General features: G+C 41.4%; 1 protein-coding gene across 1 annotated transcript in view; it reads left to right on the top strand.

Moving 5' to 3' along the window:
• The window catches only part of LOC136877322 (lactadherin), a 317,071-nt gene that overhangs the window by 112,960 nt on the left and 179,838 nt on the right, over positions 1-24,273 (top strand). The window contains exon 2 of the mRNA XM_067151268.2: positions 17,711-17,780. Within this exon, the coding sequence (XP_067007369.2) occupies positions 17,714-17,780 (67 nt within the window). The 5' untranslated portion in view covers positions 17,711-17,713. The remainder of the gene's footprint in view (positions 1-17,710; positions 17,781-24,273) is intronic.

The following is a 24,273-nucleotide window of genomic DNA, read 5'->3' as shown; positions in this document are numbered from 1 at the left end:
CTGGTTTCTTCTATAATGCTGTTGCTGATCCTGAACAAATAAATATAAAAGTAATGAACTGCGACCACACACAATGAAATTCCTACATACATTAATGTTTATTACTTATACAGAAGGAATTTATAAATTTTACCGAAGTTTGTTCGACTGCGATGATGTTTGATATAGCATGCATTCTAGTTGATATTACAAGAAGAGGGCGTTAGCCTAGGCTAAGACTAGGTTTTGTTGAGGAAATTTCTTCTATGTATCAGCCTTGTAAATAGCGAAAGCACTTTGGTGCTATTCACAATCATGATGTTAGTCATAATAATAATAATTTCGTGTGGATATTTTTATCCGAGTGCAACCCTTGTAAGCAGACCCTCCGATGAGAGATAACTGCATTTTATTGTGGTGGAGGATAGTGTTATGTGTGGTGTGTGAGTTGCGGGGATGTTGAGGACAGCACAAACACCCAGCCTCCGGGGCACTGGAATTAACCAATGAAGGTTAAAATCTCCGACCTGGCCAGGAATGGAACCCGGAAACCCCTGAACCGAAGGCCAGTACGCTGATCATTCAGCCAATGAGTCGGACATGATGTTAGTAAGGGTATGGAAATGTTGATCCAGGAACAATAATTATCTCGCAGATTAACGCTGTCTGTGAGTTTAAAATGTTCAAACAGAATCTCTGCTTGGCCTTTCCTACACTAACGCACGTGCCTAATTCGAACACCAAAACTCCTCACGTCCTGAGGCTTATAAATGAGCTTTGGCACATCCTTGTACGACAAGTTCGATATTTCGCCTGTATTGGCCTATGCCAAAGGGCCATAATCACAGTTCTGACGGGACCTCTTTGATATTCCTGGATGTTACATAGCCAATGTTATCCGGAATGATGAAATCTTTCAAATGGTGAAATAAATTTCAAAATCGGTCCAGCAGTTTCTGAGATTACCCGTTACATAGACACAAACACACAGTCTCTCTTTATAGATTAGTATACATTGCTGTTCCTGTTACAAGTAGGAAGTTAAGCATATGAGAGCCTTTACAATCCTTTGCAATCATGACAAGTGTAGTATTGCTGAATGGAAATTTATTGCAAACTGAAAATAACGCTTTCGGTACGGAAATATGGCCGCTGATCATAGAGATTGTTCTGTTTCTTCTTCTTATTAATCAGTTTACCCTCCAGGGTCGGTTTTTCCCTCAGACTCAGGGATGGATCCCACCTCTACAGTCTCAAGGGCAGTGTCCTGGAGCACCAGACTTTTGGGTCGTGGGATACAGCTGGGAAGAATGACCAGTACCTCGCCCAGGTGGCCTCACCTGCTATGCTAGTTTATAACAGAACAGGAGGTGCTGATGATCTGACCAAGAGCACATTCAACTGATTGTAAATATGTCGTTTACCTGCGGCTACAGACCGAGTGACCACCGGTAAAAGTGATCACCCTCCACCAAGGGCCAATAACTTCTAATAAGTTTTTTTGCTTTACGCCGTACCAACACAGATAGGTCTTACGGCGACGATGGGACAGGAAAGGATAGAGGTGGGAAGAAAGCGGCCGTGCCCTTAATTAATTTACAGAACTAGCATTTGCCTGGTGTGAAAATGGGAAACCACGGGAAACCATCTTCAGGGCTACCGACGGTGGGGCTCGAACGCACTATCTCCCGAATACTGGATACTGGCCGCACTTAAGCGACTTTAGCTATCGAGTTCCGTGCGCCAGCAACTTCTCCGGAGGGTGAATAAGCGAGTGGAGGTTTAGGGCACAATATTGCCCTTGCAGTAAGAAATCACCCCTAAAGGCAGAAAACCCACTCCCTGCGTTAAACGCCATAGGATGCGAAAGACAAGGGTAATCCACCGTATTAAAGGTCCTGAGGGTATCTGAAGAATGAGCAGTTTGCCCTGATTAATTACAATATGAAGTGTGCTTTTGTAAAACATTCAGAAAAAAAAACTAGTCCCCAAATTGGATTTTCGGGTGGGGATTGCAGAAGATTGCGCTTCCAAGAAACAGACTAACACAAAAAAATAACATGAAGAGAATATTCATGATGTATATTTTGGGTTTATGCTGTGTAATGAACTATATAAACACTCAACTCGTTTCAAAAGAAACCGTGAAGAAAGGTACGTGCAGTTAGAGTCGTGCTTACCTTTATGCATCGCAACACTTGGACTTCTCTTTATTGGTATACTAGGGGTGTACTACCTTCCGCTAACGGATTATTGATAGACGTCGCTAGTTTACTTGTTACTTTCTTTCTTAATCTGGTTATTGTCCAGGGTTGGCTTTTCCCGCGGACTTAGCGAGGGATCCCACCTCTACCGCCTCAAGGGCAATGTCCTGGAGCTGCAGACTTTGGGTCGGGGGATACAACTGGGGAGAATGACCAGTACCTCGCCCAGGCGGCCTCACCTGCTATGCTGAACAGGGACCTTGTGGAGGGATGGGAAGATTGGATGGGACAGGCAAGGAAGGGGGAAGGAAGCGGCCGTGGCCTTAAGTTAGGTACCATCCCGGCATTTTCCTGGAGGAGAAGTGGGAAACCACGGAAAACCACTTCCAGGATGGCTGAGGTGGGAATCGAACCCACCTCTACTCAGTTGACCTCCCGAGGCTGAGTGGACCCCGTTCCAGCCCTCGTACCACTTTTCAAATTTCGTGGCAGAGCCGGGAATCGAACCCGGACCTCCGGGGGTGGCAGCTAATCACGCTAACCACTACACCACAGAGGCGGACTTACTTGTTACTACTGAAGAATATTTCCGTGTCAGCAGCGCTTGCCGTTTATGGATTTACTAATAAATATTTACATTCGGGAATATGTCCGTAATCATACCTCCTTAAGATAAAATTATATACACCGGGCGATTTGGCTGTGCGGTTAGAGTCATGCTTACATTCGGGAGATTGTGAGTTCGAATGCTACCGTCGGCAATGCTGAAGATGCTTTCCGTGTTTTCCCATTTTCACACCAGGCAAATGTTGCGACTGTACCTTAATTAAGCTACGGTCGATACCTTCGAAGTCCTAGTCCTTTCCCATCCTTGCGTCGCCGAAAACCTTCGATGCGTGTAAGTCGCTGGCAAGACCCCTCTTATAGAGTATGTTTCCAACGTATGGGACCCTCACCAGGTTACTCGATTCGAGAACCGGAAAAAATCCAAAGAAAGTAGCACGATGTGCTCTAGGTGATTTCTGACAAAAGGGTAATGTTACGAAAAATATGACAAATTTTGAAATGGGAAGACTTGGGAGTAAGGAGGCGATCTTTTCGACTAAGCGGAATATTCCGAGGTCTGTCAGTGGGGAGATGCCGTGGAATGGCATTAGTAGACGAATAAGGTTGAGTGGAGTTTTTAAAAGTAGGGAAAATCATAATATGAACAGGAAGTTGGAATTCAAGAGGACAAAGTGGGGTCAAACATTCCTTTACAGGAAGAGAAATTAGGAAAAATTTACCAAGAGAGACTTTCGATACATTTCCAACTACTTTGAGATAATTTAGGGAAAATCTACGTAAATAATTGATAGGGAATCTGCCACCTGGACTATAGCCCTAAATGCAGATCAGTGGTGAACGAATGAGTGATTGAATGAACGCTTTTGCACAATTTTTCTTATGTACAGGTTTTGATACAACTAATATTAATGGAGAAAATTGGCATTCCCTGTTTGTTTTTTTGTTTTTTTGTTAGTTTCTTTACATCGCACCGACACAGATGTGTCTTATGGCAACGATGAGACAGGAACGGCCTAGGAATGGAAAGGAAGCAGCCGTGGCCTTAATTAAGGTACAGCCCCAGCATTTCCCTGGTGTGGAAATGGGAAACCACGGAAAACCATCTTCAGGGCTGCCGACAGTGGGATTCGAACCTATTGTCTCCCGGATCGAGCTCACAGCACGGCCAACTCGCCCGGTATTCCCTGTTTTTGCCCCTGTAATATTGCTACGTCACAGTTTATTAATTAAATAATACACGTAGCCTTGTGCACAGCCCGGTTATCCTTAAGATAAATACCAAGTTTCAAGAAATTCCCTTAAGCCGTTTTTTCCGTGATGCCGTGATACAGTCAAACAGATAGAATTTGAACCGAACTGAGTTTCTACTTTAGCAAATTTAATCCGAGATGAAATAAACGAAGTATAGAGATAAACTGAAAGTGTACGGACAGAATTAAAATTTTCTTTATATAGACTATCCTTCAACAGAGTGCGACAAAAGTACAAAACAAATAATTTGTTGCCTAGAAACTCAAAGACAAAATAGTATTGACAGGGTAAAACTTTTCAGTCAAGTTAGTACTTAACCGTAAACTTTGGTAACGAAGTAATGAGTTGAATTATCAAGTCAACAGCAGGTTATATTAGGTTTCTCATTGCACTGGGAGTGTTGTTGTTTGACATTTGGACATAACTTATCTGGAGACGCCGTTACTTACCAGTGAGTACTACACAAACCGGATCTCTGGTTCAGATTAATTGTATCGTGTTTACACCCGATAATTCTCACCTGACAGATAACGTGAATTAAGGAGTCCTAGTCGAAGAACACTAAAGAAAATTGTCTTTATCTACAGTCTTGTATTATGTTCCTTATGGTGTCAAGAGAAAATTAATTATAAGAATAGAAGTTATAATTTATACAGATATGAGGCTGAGTGGTGCAGGATAAAGAAAAAGCAATGAATGTTCTGTTCGTATGACATTAATATATATTTGTAAAGCACTCTCTGGTACAATCATATCTAAAGGCGCCGATAATAACAGACTGTTCATAGAATGTTTAGACTAATATGTCAATACGTATGTAAAGATTTATTAACTTCATGTACACAATTACACTTTACACTCTGCATGAATACCAGGTTCACTTTTCTACAATAGATGGTAAGAAAAAGTCCCACGGCATATACAGCCCTTGAGGGCTCAGGAATGCCAAGACACTACTGGCCAGCCAGATGACCTGTAGATATTGAAGTGCAACGTGATCAATGTGACATTCTCAATTGTGTTGTTTTGTTTTCGTGATAAGATCCACTGCCTTCCATATTACGTAGTTCTTTAATCGGTCTCATGAATCTGAGTGACCCTGTTCTGGCCCTCATTCCAGAATTCAAATCCTTGAACTAGCCGGGAAGAACCTGGGACCTCCATGTTAGACATAGGAACGCTACTCCTAGACCATCAGACAGACTATAAATGCTAAGAATAATTCAGAATTATTTATCACTGCATATCCTTGATGGATCAGGCTGACAACTCTTTTGTTAAGAGTTCAACAACGCAATAACACACGCCGCTAGGATTGCGAGAGGCTATTACAGAGGAGGCAGGTGCTGTAGGTTTAATTTTAAAAACCCTGGTTATTTGTGTGAAAATAAGAAACCGCGGAAAACCATCTTCAGAGCTGCTGACATTAGATACTAGCACACCGTCTTCTGAATACTGTACATGCTTTCAGCTGGATTGCCCGTACCATGAAGTGTCGAAAATTATGCATATTTATAAGTAGGTATATAAATGGTCCGTACACAGCCTTCTAAGCTCATCGTTGTGGGATCTAATTCCAGTAAAGTCGGTTGTCGTTTTAGCGTGCTCAAATGTGAGAAATTCGTGTTAGTAGATTTATTGGCCTATGATAGTTGAACGGACGTTAAACAAATAATGGAATGTTGTTGATCTTACATCCTAATAACTACTTTTTACTGTTTACGGGAACACCAAAATACCGGGATTTTATCGCGCAGTTCATTTAAGTGCCGGTAAACCTACCAACACGAGGCTGGCGTATTGGAGCACTTTCATATACAACCGGACTGGGCGAGGATCGAACGCGACAGCTTAAACTCATAAAGCCGTCTGAGCTACTCAGCTCGATGGACGTTAAACATATACTATTATTATTAGTAGTAGTATTACAAGATTATCGTGAGCACGGATCCAAACACAAAATAAGAAAATAACACTTCAGGATGATCACCAAACTTCTGTGAGCAGACAAGAAGAAAAATATGACGATGATTCATGGTAGAACTAGTGACTGTGGGACAAAAATCTGTAAGTGGTCTCAACTGTATTTCTCAGCTTCACTGCTAATGGATAGTGATAAATGCCAAAATTGGCACATATATTCTGTAATGATATCATTTTAAAAGACGCCAAACTTCTATCGATACCGGAACGTACTGGCGGGACAAAATTTACAGCACCTCGGTGTCATCGATAATCGTAAAATTAGTTGGTGGGACATCAAACCCTTAACAGTATAATAATTATTAAATTGTTCTGAAATCATAAGAACCTACAGTAGTTACGTGCAGTGAGTTAAAGGCACTATTCTTTTTTTTTTCTTTTATGTAGGTAAGCAAGCAAGCAACTTCGTTTGTTTATTAGCTCTTCTGAATTCCCGCATTTACCAAATAAATAAAATGATTAAAGCTTATCCACTTAATTTGTTCGTTTAAAAGTGTTTTGCCACTAAGGAGTTGATGGGTTACATTGCACTGACCAATTGACGTGCTATGTGGTATCAATTTATGGCATATTATAAAACTTTTCAAGTTAACGCAATAAATCGTGAAACAATGTCTAATTTTCCTAAGAAGGGATTGTCACAAATCAAAATAAATACTTGTAAATTACTGTTATGTCTTGAAAACAAATAGGTGAAAACATTCAGAGTATATATTCAAACCGTGCATTGACAGTAAAAATGACCATGTCTTGTACTCGCCAGGAGTGCTGTGTACCGACAAAGCCACCTGGGCTATTAGAACCAGCTCGTCAACAGTATATTGTAAAGTGCGGCTCCCTTCACCAGAACTGGGCCGCAGTAATCATATGTTGTCCATGTTTTTCCCAACTGGTCGAGAGTGCTTCCATCATCTTTCACCTCGTCCATTACTTTGTTAACCGGTCTTTTTTTTTTAATGTCGGCTTGCTCTAGAGTACTTTCAACATAGTCACTTAAACGACACTGTCGATGAAATAAATCCACTTTTACCTCAAGAGATCTCATCTATGAGAGAAGTCCAACCCTGAGGACATGGATGCTAGAAATAAAAAATGAAAAGGACTGGTACGGGAGTAAGCACAGCTATGCGCACTTGGAACGGAGAACTGAAGCGTGTAGTGCAGTTGTTTGGTAAAGGAGCTTCAGCGTAAAATAGCAAACGTCAATGAACACTAACGGGAGTACAACTATTTGGTATCAGCATTAGAAATAAATTATTAGAAATATTCGTACAAAGTGAAAACAAAAACCTACAACCAGTTTTCCAGTCTTTGACCAGGTCAGGGATGTAATGAATGAGTCATATATAGACTATTAGTACGATGGGGTCGCCACTCCCAAAGTGATTTATTAATGACTGATAGATGCTATGAAATGAGAATGGAGAGTGTTGCTGGAATGAAAGATGACAGGGAAAACCGGAGTAGCCGGAGAAAAACCTGTCCCGCCTCCGCCTTGCCCAGCACAAATCTTACATGTGGTGACTGGGATTTGAACCACGGTATCCAGCGGCGAGAGGCCGACGCGCTGCCGTCTGAGCCACGGAGGTTCAAGCATTCGTACGAAGTATATACACATAATTGAACTATAAATTGAATCAAAGTGAAGCAAAGCCAATACAGCGAGCTCGCTGTTGCGATCAACACTACCCTGTATTTATTTATTTATTTATTTATTTATTTATTTATTTATTTATTTATTTATTTATTTTCCTAATCTGCTTACTCTCCAGGGTTGGTTCTTCCTCGGACTCAGCGAGGGATCCCACCTCTACCGCCTCAAGGGCAGTATCCTGGAGCGTGAGACATTGGGTCAGGGATACAACTGGGAGGATGACCAGTACCCCGACCAGGTGGCCTCACCTGCTATGCTGAACAGGGGCCTTGAGGGGGGATGGGGAGATTGGAAGGGATAGACAAGGAAGAGGGAAGGAAGTGGCCGTGGCCGTAAGTTAGGTACCATCCCGGCATTTGCCTGGAGGACAAATGGGAAACCACGGAAAACTACTTCCAGGATAGCTGAGGTGGGAATCGAACCCACCTCTACTCAGTTGACCTCCCGAGACTGAGTGGAGCCCGTTCCAGCCCTCGTACACTTTTCAAATTTCGTGGCAGAGCCGGGAATCGAACCCGGGCCTCCAGGAGTGGCAACTAATCACGCTAACCATTACACCAAAGAGGCGGACATTTACTCATTTTTTTATTTTTTTTATTTATAATTTTTTAACGCATGGCCTTTAGTGGCGGAAGTGTCTCAGGGCATGTTCGGTTCACGTAATGCAGGTCTTCGTATTTGACGCCCTCGGGAACCTGAGCGCCTGGATGTGGGATGATGATGTTGAGATAGGGAGCAGTGAGACCCGGTGTCGACACATAGCCTAATCCTGTCGAGAAACATCAAGCGGTATGTTGAAGGCTTAACGTCTCCATCCGACGGACGAATCAATACCAACAGTACCATATACTTCACCTCATATGAACACTCCAGAGATGTTTGGAATTTAACCCAGGCTTTTGGCACGTAATCTAGTGATTAAGAAATTGTATGCCATCACCTCTCCTGTCCTGCCGGCCAGCATTCTGATCGTGAATTTCTTTCCACTAACGAAACTCGAACCGGCTAACCTCGGTGTCAGACCATATAATGTAGATGTATTCTGTATAGTTGTATTCAGTATTCTGTAAGAAAGAAGCGAGTTCGCGGACGAATCTATCTTGACTGTAGTTTGGTTTATGAGAGAAAGCTGAGTAGACTCAGGATACGGTACCTGATTCATAAGTTAGCCGAAATGAGGATATTGAGACTAAGTTAGGAACAAACTCGATAGATGAAGGTATACGTATAACCTGCTCCGGCGGTGGGATCATGTGAGGCGAATGGAAAAAGATTGGTTTCCTAGGAGGGTAATGGCCCTTTTATATAGGGCAAGATAAGTAGAGGGAGACCTAGACGACGATAACGTAAATAAATTTTAAAGACTAGCGGACGTACTCGTCGTTGACGGGTAGTTTTTGTATAATTGCAGAAGCAATGTAATCTATCAAAGATAAGAGGTAGCAGAGAGACAAAGCACACCTCAACTAACAACAATAGTCAGTCAGTGTAAAGTTATTCTTTATAAGTTTTAGGGACTTAGAGTATTGCAGACCATCAGCATTCAGAGGCTAGACTTCCTACCACCACCCCTCACGGGGGGAGGGGGGGCTCTATTTTATGAATCCATTTTCCACCACTTTTCGAGCAATCGCCAGTTCTTTATTTCCTCGCTGTTGATAGAATCGGCAATAAAGACATTAACTCGTGAATATCTTTATTATTATAGCCCACACGGTATTATGACATAAGATATTGAAAATACTTTCTATAATTATTGTTATGTACACGTTTTAGATAGAACTAACGTTTTCAAAGATATTTTGAAGTTTGAAAAAAAAATCGTGAATATCTCCGTTATTATTATTATTATTATTATTATTATTATTATTATTATTATTATTATTATTTCTATTGATGCTTTCACGGCCGATGACTCAGAGCACAGATAAGACTGACAATTTGCATATTCAACTCACATAACTGCTTTATTCACAGATCTGCTCAAAATATATCACTCGGCAACACAACACAACTCAACATCAAACACTAAACAACGAAACTACTAACTTAACTACGACCACCTATTTGCGACGAGTCTACTTTTATATGCCTGGTGATTAAGTTTTAGTATACTTGGGGAGCCGATCAGAATACGAACGTTCTAGTTTTGCCTTCGAGACAATCCACGAAGACACCAGAAAAAAGCACAGTACAAGCAGAGGCCGTCACATGCCCTCAGGCCGGCCGGTAATTCTCTAGTCTGATTCGCTCGTCCAATCCAGGGAACACCAGGAGCTAACAGTAACATATAAACGTATTATAATATTTATTATTATTATTATTATTAATATTTTATTTCGCTACCTAATGGGGTCCAAACCATGGACATTTCACCCATTGTTAAGGCCAGATGCCCTTCCTGATACGAAACCTTTTTGTAGGGATTTTCTCACTAGTGCGATTTTCTGTGGGGGTTGGTAGTGTGATGTGTTGTATCTACGGTAGATGAAGAGAAATGCATTTAGACAAACACAGACACTCTGTCTCCGAGATAGAAAAAATAATCATACGCAGTTAAAATGCCTAGCCAGGAACTGAACAGAATGTCAGTGCGGTAATCATTGGAGCCGGATCTAGAATGCCTAAGTAGATATTTAAAATAGGAGACGTACTGCAGCTTTATCTAACATCTTGATTTACGGTGATTTTATTTTGAGGATCATCTGAATGCATTGGAAAATTTATGTGATGATACATACTTCAAACCACTCGGATTTGGTGGAATTGTATGAGTATCCTCTCCTTTCCGATTTCTCCCAAGTACTGGAAGTCTCGTGATAATTGTTACTTTACACCAGGAAAACGAAGAGTGATTCAGAATTTCAAAGGATCATATCCAAGAGAGTGAGAGACAGGGTGAAAGAGAGAAACAGGAGAGAGAGAAAGTAGAAAGACGAGGGAAGACAAATAACATTCAAATATCTTTAATTTTATACAGAAATCTTTACATTTGACTGTCTATTCACATTGATCTTAAACCCGAATGCGATTCCAAACTCCACTAATACCAAGATTTTGAGTTACCTTACGAGAGGATGTATTTTAAAGAAGCAAACTGATATTCTGTCTTCATTAACAGTTAGTTCGAGTGCGTAGTGTGAAACTGACGAAACTACAAATAAACTTTTCAGGTGAGACAACAGAAACACGTTTAAAAAAGAAAATTGTTGATTTTACACACATGAATGAAATAAGATTTCTTTAAGGACCAAAGCACTATTACAAAGGATATATAATATGTTTAGAATTTTCTTTAAACATAAGTAAAGGGATTCATTATGTTTGGGATACGTCTTTATGTCACCAAACAAGCCGAATAAAAACTATGATGTTTCAAAGTTTTGTTAAAGAAGTACAACTTTTTCTCAATTTCTTATTCACTGCTATCGCTACACATATCCTCCTTCTCATTTGTCTGATACTGTTTTTAATTGTCGTGTAGAAATGATACGTTTCTTTCACATTAAAATGTTGAAGTGAATGAAAACCTACAACCTGTTTTCCAGTCAATGACCGGGTCAGGGATGGAATGAATGAAGCCCCCATCTTGTGGCGAGGATAGGAATTGTGCCGGCTGCCGAAGCGTGTCGCACTCCTCTGGGGGCAATGATTAATGACTGACAGATGAAATGAAATGATAGTGGAGAGTGTTGCTGGAATGGAAGATGACAGGGAAAACCGGAGTACCCGGAGAAAAACCTGTCCCGCCTCCACTTTATCCAGCACAAATCTCACATGGAGTGACCGGGATTTGAACCACGGAATCCAGCGGTGAGAGGCCGACGCGCTGCCGTCTGAGCCACGGAGGCTCAAAATGTTGAAGTATTATTCACAAAAATATCTTAATAGGTATTACGCTTGTTTAACATTAAATACAGTATGTCTGCCTCCGTAGAGTAATGATTAGCTCTATTTCATATGCCTGGGTTCGATTACCGGTATTGCCAGAAATTTAAGGCTGGTAGGAGGGGTGGTATGTTGCTGAAAAAGGTATAATTGCTCAAAAAAGAATGAGCGCATAATATTGTATGTTTCCCGCATTTAGTACTTTGTCAGACTTAAATTTGATTATTATCAAAATGTAATTCACCTCCCATGAAGATTTCTTTTTTTTTGCTAGTTGCTTTACGTCGCACCGACACAGATAGGTTTTGTGGCGACGATGGGACAGGAAAGGGCTAGGAGTGGGAAGGAAGCGGCCGTGGCCTTAATTAAGGTACAGCCCTAGCATTTGCCTGTATGAAAATGGGAAAACACGGAAAACCATTTTCAGGGCTGACGACAGTGGGATTCGAACCTACTATCTCCCGAATACTGTATACTGGCCGCACTTAAGCGACTGCAGCTATCGAGCTCGGTACCCATGAAGATACAAACGAAAGTATGCCAATAGGTTATCTTTCAGAAAAGAATAACAGAAAAATACAATACCACTGGCTCATTCTTTTTTTAAATGAATGTACTAGCAGCTCACCTCCATTAGGGCCGTGCCTAAAAAAACCACCACCTTGGCGAGGAGACGAATTTACTTACATGTTTTGTAGTTATGAATTGGGTTATATTTTTGTCACCAGGTAGAAGAACGAATTTGCTATCGGTTGGTGTAAAACCCCTATTTTTTAAAATAGTTACGTTAGTTTCACTATAAGCCATCGAACTGTAGAACCCACTTTCATACAAGTGTCTGTTACGATAACTTCTCTAAGATTACTCGCCTATTAATTGGATAAAATCGAGATCGCCTTTACTTATACATACTAATATGATAATCTCCGAGATATTCCCTGCGAAGAACTTCGGAGTTAGCTACTTCAACTCCTAATACGTAGTCCATTACGTTTGAAGTGGCGTATAGTCCATATTTTCCCCCCCTTGAGATGCTAATGGCCTATCGGTCGCTAACAAGAAGCATGTCGGAATGCCGCCACTGTTGCATCACCTTCTAATAGAAGGCGGCACCGTAATTACTACATAGACCGAGATAAATCACGGAACATAAAGAGGATCGTAACCGGCTGTAGTTCCCCCAGCATCAAGCTACCATTCTTCTCGTGGCCAGCGAAGAACTTCTTGCCATCTATTGTGGATGTTGTAGGAACACTTTCTTCTAAGCGATAATGAATTCAGAATTGAAACTTTAGGTTTAATCATACGAACCGAACTTTGCAGTTCATCCATGTTGTATATTACATTATCATCCCATGACATCGAACCGTAAATATCTGATGCCACCACTGAATTTTCTCCCTCAGCGTGGACAGAACATTACAGCCACTCAGAATCAACTCCCATATAGTTTCCTATGTATTCCATATAATTTGCTACCCTAACACTTGATTCATTTTATTTTTCAGGCCGCATTTCTCACACCCTGATCGGGTTACGTGTGCGACATGTGTCACACTGGTAGATCTGGCCCAGCATTACGGTCAGATGTCCTTCTTGGCGCTATATATATGAGGAAGGGTGTAGTATCTATTACTTGTTTGTGTGACGATTGAGAATTTGATGTGTAGTATGTGAATGACGATATATGTATTAACATACACATACATACATTATTATTATTATAGACAGTTATGCCTTTCAGCGTTCAGTCTGCAAGCCTCTGTGAATTTACTAAACGTCGCCACAATCCTCGATTCGCAGCTAGTGTTGTGGCCTCATTTAGTTCTATACCTGTTACCTTTAAATCGTTAGAAACTGAGTCTAACTATCGTCGTCTTGGTCTACCTCTACTTCTCTTACCCTCCATACCAGAGTCCATTATTATCCTAGATACCGTAACTTATCCTCCTCTATTCGCCTCACATGACCCCACCACCGAAGCCGGTTTATGCGTACAGCTACATCCATCGAGTTCATTCCTAAATTAGCCTTTATCTCCTCATTTCGAGTACCCTCCTGCCATTGTTCCCACCTGTTTGAACCAGCAATCATTCTTGCTACTTTCATGTCTGTTACTTCTAACTTATGAATAAGATATCCTGAGTCCACCCAGCTTTCGCTCCCGGAAAGCAAATTTGGTCTGAAAACAGACCGATGTAAAGATAGTTTCGTCTGGGATCTGACTTCCTTCTTACAGAATACCGTTGATCGCAACTGCGAGCTCACTGCATTAGCTTTACGACACCTTGATTCAGTCTCACTTACTATATTACCATCCTGGAAGAACACACAACCTAAATACTTGAAATTATCGACCTGTTCCAAATTTGTATCACCAATCTGACATTCAATTCTGTTGAATTTCTTACCTCCTGACATCAATTTAGTCTTCGAGAGGCTAATTTTCATACCATACTCATTGCACCTATTTTCAAGTTCCAAGATGTTAGACTGCAGGCTATCGGCACAGTCTGCCATTAAGACCAAGTCGTCAACATAGGCCAGACTGCTTACTACATTTCCACCTAACTGAATTCCTCCCTGCCATTTTATACCTTTCAGCAGATGATCCATGTAAACTACGAACAGCAAGGTGAAAGATTACAGCCTTGTCTAAACCCTGTAAGTACCTTGAACCAAGAACTCATTCTACCATCAATTCTTTCTGAAGTCCAATTGTCAACATAAATGCCCTCGATTACTTTTAATAATCTACCCTTAATTCCATAGTCCCCCAGTATAGAGAACATCTTTTCCCTCGGTACCCTGTCATAAGCTTTCTCTAGATCTACGAAACATAAACACAACTGCCTATTCCTCTCGTAGCATTTTTCAATTACCTGGTGAATACTGCAAATCTGATCCTGACAGACTCTCTTTGGTATGAAACCACATTGGTTTTCATCCAACTTCCTCTCAACGACTGATCGCACTCTCCCTTCCAATATGCCAGTGAATACTTTGCCTGGTATACTAATCAATGAGATACCTCGATAGTTGTTGCAATCCTTCCTGTTCCCTTGCTTATATATAGGTGCAATGACTGCCTTTGTCCAACCTGAAGGTACCTTACCAACACTCCATGCTAATCTTACTATCTATGAAGCCATTTCATCCCTGCCTTCCCACTATGCACCATTTCAGGTCTAATTTCATCTATCCCTGCTGCTTTATGACAATGGAGTTTATTTACCATCCTTTCCACTTCCTCAAGCGTAATTTCACCAACATTATTTTCCTCCTCCCCATGAGCTTGGCTGTTCGCAATACCACCAGGATGATTTCCTTTTACATTGAGAAGATGTTCAAAATATTCCCTCCACCTCTCCAGTGATTCCCTGGGATCTATTATGAGTTCACCTGAATTACTCAAAACACTGCTCATTTCCTTTTTCCCTCCCTTCCTAAGATTCTTTATTACTATCCAGAAAGGTTTCCCTGCTGCTTAACCTAGCCTTACCAGGTTATTACCAAAATCTTCACATGACTTCTGTTTGGATTCAACAAATATTTGTTTCGCTCTGTTTCTTTCATCTACGTACAAATCCCTGTCTGCCTCGGCCCTTGTTTGGAGCCATTTATGATAAGCCTTCTGTTTACGTTTACAAGCTGCTCTCACTTCATTATTCCACCAAGATGTTCGACTTTCCCCATCTTTACATACAGTCGTTCCTAGGCATTCCCTTGCTGTTTCTACAACAGCATCCCTGTATGCCACCCATTCTCTTTCTATATCCTGAGCCTGCTTACTGTCCACTGTTCGAAACTTCTCACTAAACATATCCATGTACTTCTGTCTAATTTCCTCGTCCTAGAGATTTTCTACCCTTATTCGTTTGCAGACAGATTTCACTCTCTCTATCCTAGGCCTAGAGATACTTAGTTCACTACAGATCAGATAGTGGTCTGTATCATCGAAAAATCCCCGGAAAACTCGTACATTCCTAACAGATTTACTGAATTCGAAGTCAGTTAAGATATAGTCTATTATGGATTTGGTCCCCTAGCCTCCCATGTGTAGCAGTGAATATCCTTATGCTTGAAGAATGTATTCGTAACTGGTAAACCCATACTAGCACAGAAGTCGAGCAAAAGCTTCCCATTCCCATTAGCTTCCATTATCTTCCCCACATTTACCAATCACCCTTTCGTATCCTCCAGTTCTATTCGCAACTGTCGCATTGAAATCGCCCATTAGCAGTATTCTATCCTTGCTGTTGACCTTGACCATGACGTCACTCAATGCTTCATAAAACTTGTCAACTTCATCCTCATTTGCACCCTCACATGGTGAATACACGGAGACAATTCCAGTCCTAATTCCTCCAAATGACAAATCTACCCACATAATTCGCTCATTTACGTGCCTAATAGAAACTATGTTAGGTGCAATGGTATTCCTGGTGAACCCTGCCCCAGACTCTGTCCTTCCCTTTCTAACAACCGTCAAGTACACTTTATAATCTCCCATCTCTTCCTCCGTATCTCCCCATTACTCGAGTAGCACTTACTCCTAGCACATCCAGATGCAACCTCTTTGCTGACTCAGCCAGTTCTACTTTCTTTCTTCCATAAGCCCCATTAATATTGATAGCTCCCCATCGAATTCCATTTCGTTCACCAAGTTGTTTCCAAGGAGTCCCTCGCCTGTCAAATGGAGTAGGACTCCGTTACTCCCATAGGTCCGAGGCTTGCTTAATGTGTTCTGAGCTCGGTAAATTCATGAAGAAGGATGCTGCCCTACTTGCACATAGTCCAAGTGCGGATCTCTCCTCTAACGGGTTATGGACCACCGGTGAATTGTATAGTCCTAGCCGCCTGAGCACAAGGAGGGCTACGACTCAGAATATGTCCGAGATGCCCACTCCCACTCCATAGGAACTGGTATCCCGACTCTCAGGACCACTTATTAGGCCACTCAGCCGTTGCCCATGGTTCACGAACTAGGACGTGACTACAGCAACCCACACCATGAACCATAAAAATATAAATACCCAGTTCTTGAGCCAGAAGCCAAAGGCGGATAAAAACGCGATCTAGGCAGCAAACGAACCCGGGACCTTCTGAACCGAAGGCCTCAATAGTAACCATTCAACTAAGGAATCAGAATATTGCTAAGCGAGCACTACAAAAAGTAAAATAAATTTTCGTCCCAATGGTCCTCTGTAATCGAAACATTGCTATCAATATTTCTGGAGGTTTTGGAAGCTGTCCTGCTGGAATGGTGACAAAAATGCTGGAAAAACAGGACTTCATTAAGATATGTTCCAAATTTCAAATTCATAGGTGTTTGGGTAGATATAAACATAAATATTTCCAAATACTGAACGTATCTTGATAGAATCTGATGACGTTATTTTAACAACGAAACATGTCATCCTTTGTTTAATAGTGTGTATTTTACTCCGTGTTTAATAATGTGTTTTTACAGGTATGTTGTAGTGAAATATTTATATTGAAATTGTGTGTTCGGCAGACTCTAAAGCTTTTAAGTTTACATTTGATCTTTGTTTTAAATTTGTCGTGGTTTCCCCTAAAATTTATCTAAATCTAGCTTCCTGGGCGCGCTCTCCTCATCAGCCAAACACACAGTATGTAATGGGAGCTTGTCTATTTTAAAATATTACAAACTGTACACCACTATACTTCTCGTCACTTCTCTTGTATTAGCATCCAACTGTGATACAGACCATCAATTATGGGAAGTCCGGGCAAAATGAATAAGCTAATTTTATATCAGTTTGTTTCTGTAATGCCGTACGACAATGACATGAACTTTACTGAAATTGTTCCCTGTTATCTTTTCATTTAATTGATATAAAATCAGAATCATTTGTTAAACAATTCATAGTTAAAATTCGGTATTAAATGATTCTGTCAAATGATTCACTTTGCCCACATAGCCGGGCAAAGTGAACATTACAATGCGGGCAAAGTGAATAACGAAATGAATTGTTTAAAACTGGGAATGTTATTACTAATAAAAGATATATTTAATATTTGCATACAAATTGAATTCAAAAATGTGTTTTCAATAGTTTTGATTGCATTCACAGCTTAGAGCCTACTTTATAAAATGCAATACTTCAATGATTCTTTGTGCTTATTTGAGCTGACAACTTCGTTCTTGTTTTTATTCTAGACGATGAGGATTGGTGCTCGAGTCCTTGTACTGTTGTACAACCTTCTGCTCCAGTGGAAGCACTCCGCGGGTGAGTAACACACATAGTAAGGAAACTTACTTTCCATTTACTTTCTGTGGACAGATTTCAAGATTCGGTTTCCTTATTTAATTAAATTAGTTTATTTAAATAAATATGTCATCTTATTACTGTTGGATTTGACAAATGAATTGAGCTGTCATGTTAAGTCTCGAACACCACATCACTCCAGTACGTTACCCGCAAAGGATGGCAAATTGAGTTAATCATATGCAATCTCAGATAAGACTATTTTCTTTAAAGTAGTTGCAAACCTTGTCAAGAATAAAATTAAAATTCTGTGTGGTGTTAGTTACTTCCTCATAAACTAGTTGGAAATGTTATTTGTTCCGCGTACCTCGCTAGTAGCTACGAGGAGTGCACCTAACCAATAATAGGTTGATTCTAGGTACGAGATCTAAACGAATCTATCACTGACCCTGCTATTTTTATTTCATGCTAGCAACTTGGATGTCATTTTCCTGTTGTAGTAAGCTCAAATGCCTCCAGAAAACATATAGTGCAAGTGTGAAAGTTTAGAGCAATGACGCAGCAACATCATGTTTTACTAAACTTAATACACATAACCTCATTTATCCGGGTTAGGTGGGACCAGATCTGATCCGGATTATCGAAAATCCGAAAATCGAAAACAAAAAAACAAGTACAGTACATAATATAATTATAATCTGTTAAAATAAGTTGTACAGTAATACCTTTTTCTCAATATATTGTACAAACAAATATAAGAACACTTTTCTTACATTTACGACACTGCTTTATGCATTAAAATAATGTGTGAATTGTTTCTGTTTCACATTTGTATAGCGTTTGCGCGCAGCACGATCACGAAGACGTTTTACTAACATCAGTTCTGCTGGTGTGGTTGCAGTCTAGGATGTTAAATAGGTCATCAGTTTGTCCAGCTGCATTGTTACCTCTTCATGAATCATTGTTTCTTCTGATGGAGTGCCGGTATCATTTTCGAATACACGGTCAGTGAATTAGTAGTGTGTGCATCAGAAGAGCGTGGGTTCGAATCCCACCTCGGCTGGGAATGGTTTTCCACGGTTTGCCATTCTCAATTCCAGGCGAATGCCGGGGCGGTACCTTTGATAGACCATGGCCGAATTACTTCAAATTGCTGTCCTTAACTATCCTTGGCGGAAAAGACATTCAAGAAGAGCCGATCCCATAAAAGAAATACTGTACAAGTAAAAATATATTTTTGTTATTTACAATCCGTATAAACCGGACATCCGGATCAATGAGGGCCGGATAAACGAGGTTCTTGTGTGCTACTCTTCTCACCAAGTTCCATAAGTGCTTACTTCCTTATTTAGGGTCCGGCTCCACAGCTAAATGGTTAGCGTGCTGGCCTATGACCAAGGGGTCCCGGGTTCGATTCCCGGGAGGGTCGGGAATTTAAACATGATTGGTTAATTTCGCCGGCATGGGGATCGGGTGTATGTGTCGTTTTCATCATCATTTCATCCTCATTACGACGCGCAGGTCTCCTACGAGAGTCAAGTCAAAAGACCTGCACCTGGCGGGCCTAACATGTCCTCGGACACTCCCGGCACTAAAAGCCATACGCCATTTCATTTCATTTTCCTTATTTAGGGCTCAACGTAACTGTGTTCAGCGAATAGAGACAAAGCGTAGCAGTGCAGCACGTATGGTTTATGTTACGACCACATGGCTACGTCTGAATATACAGCGTGTATCAGAACTACACAGACAAAAAATTCAGGGATGCTCTTCATGTTATGTCAAGAAAATTGTTTCCTTTCGAGGAAATGAAGTTAGTTTGTTACTTCCGGGCGCGCGGTTCAAACTGGCGAACTTCCCGTAGGCCAACTTTGATATGCCAGAGATCCAGCCGCTGCCTGTTGCTGTGCGTCAGAGGAGGGAATGAAAGGGAAGGGAAGTGGGAGACAGAGATAATGCTCGGTACGAATGCACAAGTTTTTGTTCGTTTCGCATAGTCGCTTCTCAGCCCCAGTAGACATTGTTCTGCACAAATTGTCTACTATGCGAACCCCGTAGAAAGAGAAGATGAACTTATATCAAGAATTCAGGTAGATTTCCAGGTCGTTCGCGACACACCACACATCCTGAACAGAATCCAAAGGTCACTACTATCACATTGTGAACTGTGTATCGAAGTAGGAGGGAGTGGCATATTGAACATCTACTCTAATCAAACCATTGACCGTTTTGTTTCCTTCGTTCAGCATTTCATTCCATTTACAATGTTGTGAGAGAAGCATTACACAATCCAAATCCAAATTTTCTTCCCTTGCAGATTACTCGCATTTCTTACTACAGTCGACTCTCGATAATTTGACACTCGTTAATTTGAATCTCTCGACAATTTGAAGTTTTTTCCTTGTCTCTTGAAAAATACTCGATAAACTGAAAAAAAATCAATGTTATTCGGTCCCCTCGGTAATCTGAAGTTGTAGGAATGACATCTTGCTCGCCGACATTCTATAATTTGAAGTCGGGCTTCCCTACTCTGTATAATTTGAAGTCGGTGATTATAGTATGTAGTGTTATTGTGCACAGACCTGTCATTTATTTACATCAATAATGAGATGTATGAGTGAGTTCGCAGTCTTGAGTCTTCTTTTAAACGTTAAAATGTGTTACAGTATGTTAACTTTTGATTTGTGTAATTTTTAAGTATCAAAATGAGTTCAAAAAAGAACAAGTGTCTTTCCATAAGTGAAAAAAGTGTGTGATTCAAGCTGTGCAGGATGGACAATTAAAAAAACATGTCGCCATACAGTTCAGTATTTTACCATCGACATTGTCGATGCTTTTGTAAACTAAAGATCGCGTCACCGAAAGTGCCTTAAGTGCGAGTAGAAAAGGGTCACATCAGGGTGAATTTCCCCGTCTTGAAGAGTGCTTGCTTAAGTGGATTCGTCAGTGTAGAGGACAAAGCGTTCCCCTGGGTGTGTTTCATGTTGAAGGAAAAAGCCAAGTCTTTTGTGTAGTCTCTCGGGATTAAAAGATTTACAGCAAGTCAGGGGTGGCTTTCAAGTTTCAAAAACCGACATGCCATCACATTTAAAAAGATCTGCGGAGAGAGCGCCAGCGTGGATAATTCCATTTGTTCCGAATGGATTGACAAACTAAATGAACTTTTGAATGGCTATGATCCATGGAACATATTCAACACAGACGAAACCGGGCTTTTTGTAAATGTCTTCCTGATCGCACCCTGACTTTCAAAGACAGAAGGGAAACTGAACAAGGAAAGAATAACTGTCCTTCTAGCATGTAATATGGACGGATCTCAAAAGTTGAAACCACTCATTATAGGGAAATCTACGAAACCTTCCTGCTTCAAAGGAATAAAATCACTGCTTACAGCTTACCGGTCAAAAAAAGAAGCATGGATGACGACAGAGTTGTTTAATGAATGGCTGACCTTGGTTAACAGTGACATGAAAAAGGAAAAACGAAAAATCTTACTGTTTTTGGACCACTACACCTTGCATAATAACCCACCACCATTAGACCAACACGACATCAAGATTGCAACCATTAGACCAAGGTATTATTCAAAATTTAAAAACTCTCTACCACAGAGAAGTTTCTCTTGTGCTGGATAGCATCGAAAAAGGTGAGAAGGTGAACATAACAGTGTTGACAGCTATAATCATGGTTGATAAGGTCTGGAAAAATGTCAACCCTACCACCATTTATAACTGCTTCAAAAAGTGTGGGTTTAAGCAAACCGAAAACGTGGAACAGTCATCAGAGCCGCCAAAACTTACGAATTTTGACTCAGGATGGGGACTTCTACCTGACTGTGGAAAGTTAACGTTTAAGGATTACGTTCAAGTTGACGATGACATCGGTGTCCACGGTGCTCAAACCGATGCTGAACTGTTGGATTTAGCGCCTCTGGATGAGGACGAGGAAGAAAAGGAAGAAGAAGAACCGCCAATTCCAGTCACACTGAGCGAGACAAGGACATGTCTTAGTACCCTACGCTCCTACGCCCTCGGAACGGAGACAAGTGACAATTTCTTCTCAGCTCTCACCACTATCGAAAATTCATTGGACAATGGTAGATTGAAGTTGCTCATTCAAAAGAAAATTACGAACTTTTTTTTTCAAAATGAACATTTCTGTATGAACATTCAAATGAACATTTCTTTATAATTGTACAAATGTTGTGAAAGAAATGAGTAAGTGTACGTGAAACACTTGTTTATTTGAATTTTTCCCTCTCTCCCTCTTGGTTACTTGAACTCCTGTTATTTTGAACTCTTGGTAAATTGAACTTTTTCTCTGGTCCCTTGAGTCTCAAATTATCCAGAGTAGACTGTATTATGTCCGCCATTGTGGTAGATATCAATTGCACTTTTATTGGTCTCATTCCCTTCACTTTCCCTACTCTTCCCACGTCGTCGATATCCACTTCACTGTAGTTAATTTTCATAACGTTTTGTATAATGTCCACAAATTTGTATATTGTCTTTACCTTCGCCTCTGACTCCTCTTCTTGCACTCCGCATATGAAGACACATTTCTTACTCCTCTCCTGGTTTATGCCCGCTACCTCTCTCTTCAATAGTGCTACCTCTTGTGATTTTCTCTTTTATTCCGTGGATTTCTTTCTCGTTTCTTCCTGCCCTCGCCTCCTCTTCTGCCTTGGTGCTTTTCATCCACTCTCTAAGTTCCTCTTGTCCCTTACTCATAACCTCCAACTTACCTTTTCTATGTCGCCTTTCGTCACCTCCCGAATCTTCTCTATATCTTCCCAATTCAGACTGCCGTTCGGTCCGGGGTTCAATTCCCCCCCCCCCTATCACCAACAGTACTGCTATCACCGCCGCTAACATTAGTGCCTCTCCAAACTTTCCTTTTCCAACCTTACATGCCGTCTTCCCCGTAGTTGTCCTCCATATTCTCAGCCAGCTCCCTATCGCCGCTCGGTATTGGTCTGCTCCCACCATGACTCACCGCACTCCTCTCTCCACACGTCTGCACTCGTGGCTGGTTGACATAAGACTGTGGAATACACAATCGAACGGCGGCAGCGTTGCGTCTTCGAGCATGTTAAAATAATAATAAACAACCTTACTGCGACCAACAGACGAGAGGAGAAAGGATCTGATGCATTCCTTGAGTGACAAGTGTGTCTTAATTACAGCGTGCTCTTGTACTGTGTGTGCATTGGGGCTCTGTAATAAACGAACTGTGGATATTGCCTGTAAGAGACGAGGACAAACCTGTGCGAGTCGAACGAGGAAACTTGAGCACACGCGTTGAGCATTATCTCTGTCTCCACCATACACCCCACTTCCCCACCCTCCCCTTCTCTTCCTTGAAGCATGGCAGCGGCTTGTGCCCTGGTGTAGCAAATACGGTGAGTACGTCAATTTCAATCGCGCGCCCGGAAATAACAAAGTAATCTCATTTTCTTTCTTTCTTTCTTTCTTTCTTTCTTTCTTTCTTTCTTAATCTGCTTATCCTCCAGGGTTGGTTTTTCCCTGGGACTCAGCGAGGGATCCAACTTCTACCGCCTCAAGGGCAGTGTCCTGGAGCTCCCGACTCTGGGTCGGGGGATACAACTGGGGAGGATGACCAGTACCTCGCCCAGGGAGCCTCATCTGCTATGCTGAACAGGGGCCTTGGCGGGGGATGGGAAGATTGGAAGGGATAGACAAGGAAGAGGGAAGGAAGCGGACGTGGCCTTAAGTGAGGTACCATCCCGGCATTTGCCTGGAGGAGAAGTGGAAAACCACTTCCAGGAGGGCTGAGGTGGGAGTCGAACCCACCTCTACTCATTTGACCTCCAGAGGCTGAGTGAACGCCGTTCCAGCCCTCGTACCACATTTCAAATTTCGTGGCAGAGCCGGGAATCGAACTCGGGTCTCCGGGGGTGGCAGCTAATCACACTAACCACTACATCACAAAGGCGGACAACCTCATTTTCTCGAAAATAAAATTGTTCTCCGCCAATCCGATTGCACCATCGTTCTAAACATAACACGAAGCGCATTCAGATGTTTTCTCCTCGGTATAGTTCTGCTACCCTCTGTATAGATGAATTCTCTTCAAAATGTTTTCATTTAATAATAATAATAATACCGGGTGAGTTGGGCGTGCTTGCATCCGGGAGATACTGGGTTCGAATCCCACTGTCGACAGCCCTGAAGATGGTTTTCCGTTGTTTCCCATTTCCACACCAGGCAAATGCTGGGGCTTAATTAAGGCCACGGCAGCTTCCTTCCCTCTCCTAGGCCTTTCCTATTCCTTCGTCGCCATAAGACCTATCTGTGTCGGTACGACGTAAAGCAAAATAGCAAAAGAAATATTGATAATCATAATAATGTTATTGACTTTACGTCCCACTAACGACTTTTATGGTTTTCGAGGATGCCGTCGTGCTGGAATTTAGTCCCATAGGAGTTCTTTTACATGCCAGTAAATCTACCACCACGAGGCTGGCGTATTTGAGCACCTTCAAATACCACCG

Source organism: Anabrus simplex, chromosome 1 (assembly GCF_040414725.1).
Source record: "Anabrus simplex isolate iqAnaSimp1 chromosome 1, ASM4041472v1, whole genome shotgun sequence".
Classification (NCBI taxonomy): domain Eukaryota; kingdom Metazoa; phylum Arthropoda; class Insecta; order Orthoptera; family Tettigoniidae; genus Anabrus; species Anabrus simplex.
The sequence above is the reverse complement of the archived record's forward strand: the minus strand, read 5'-3'. Positions and strand labels throughout refer to the sequence as shown.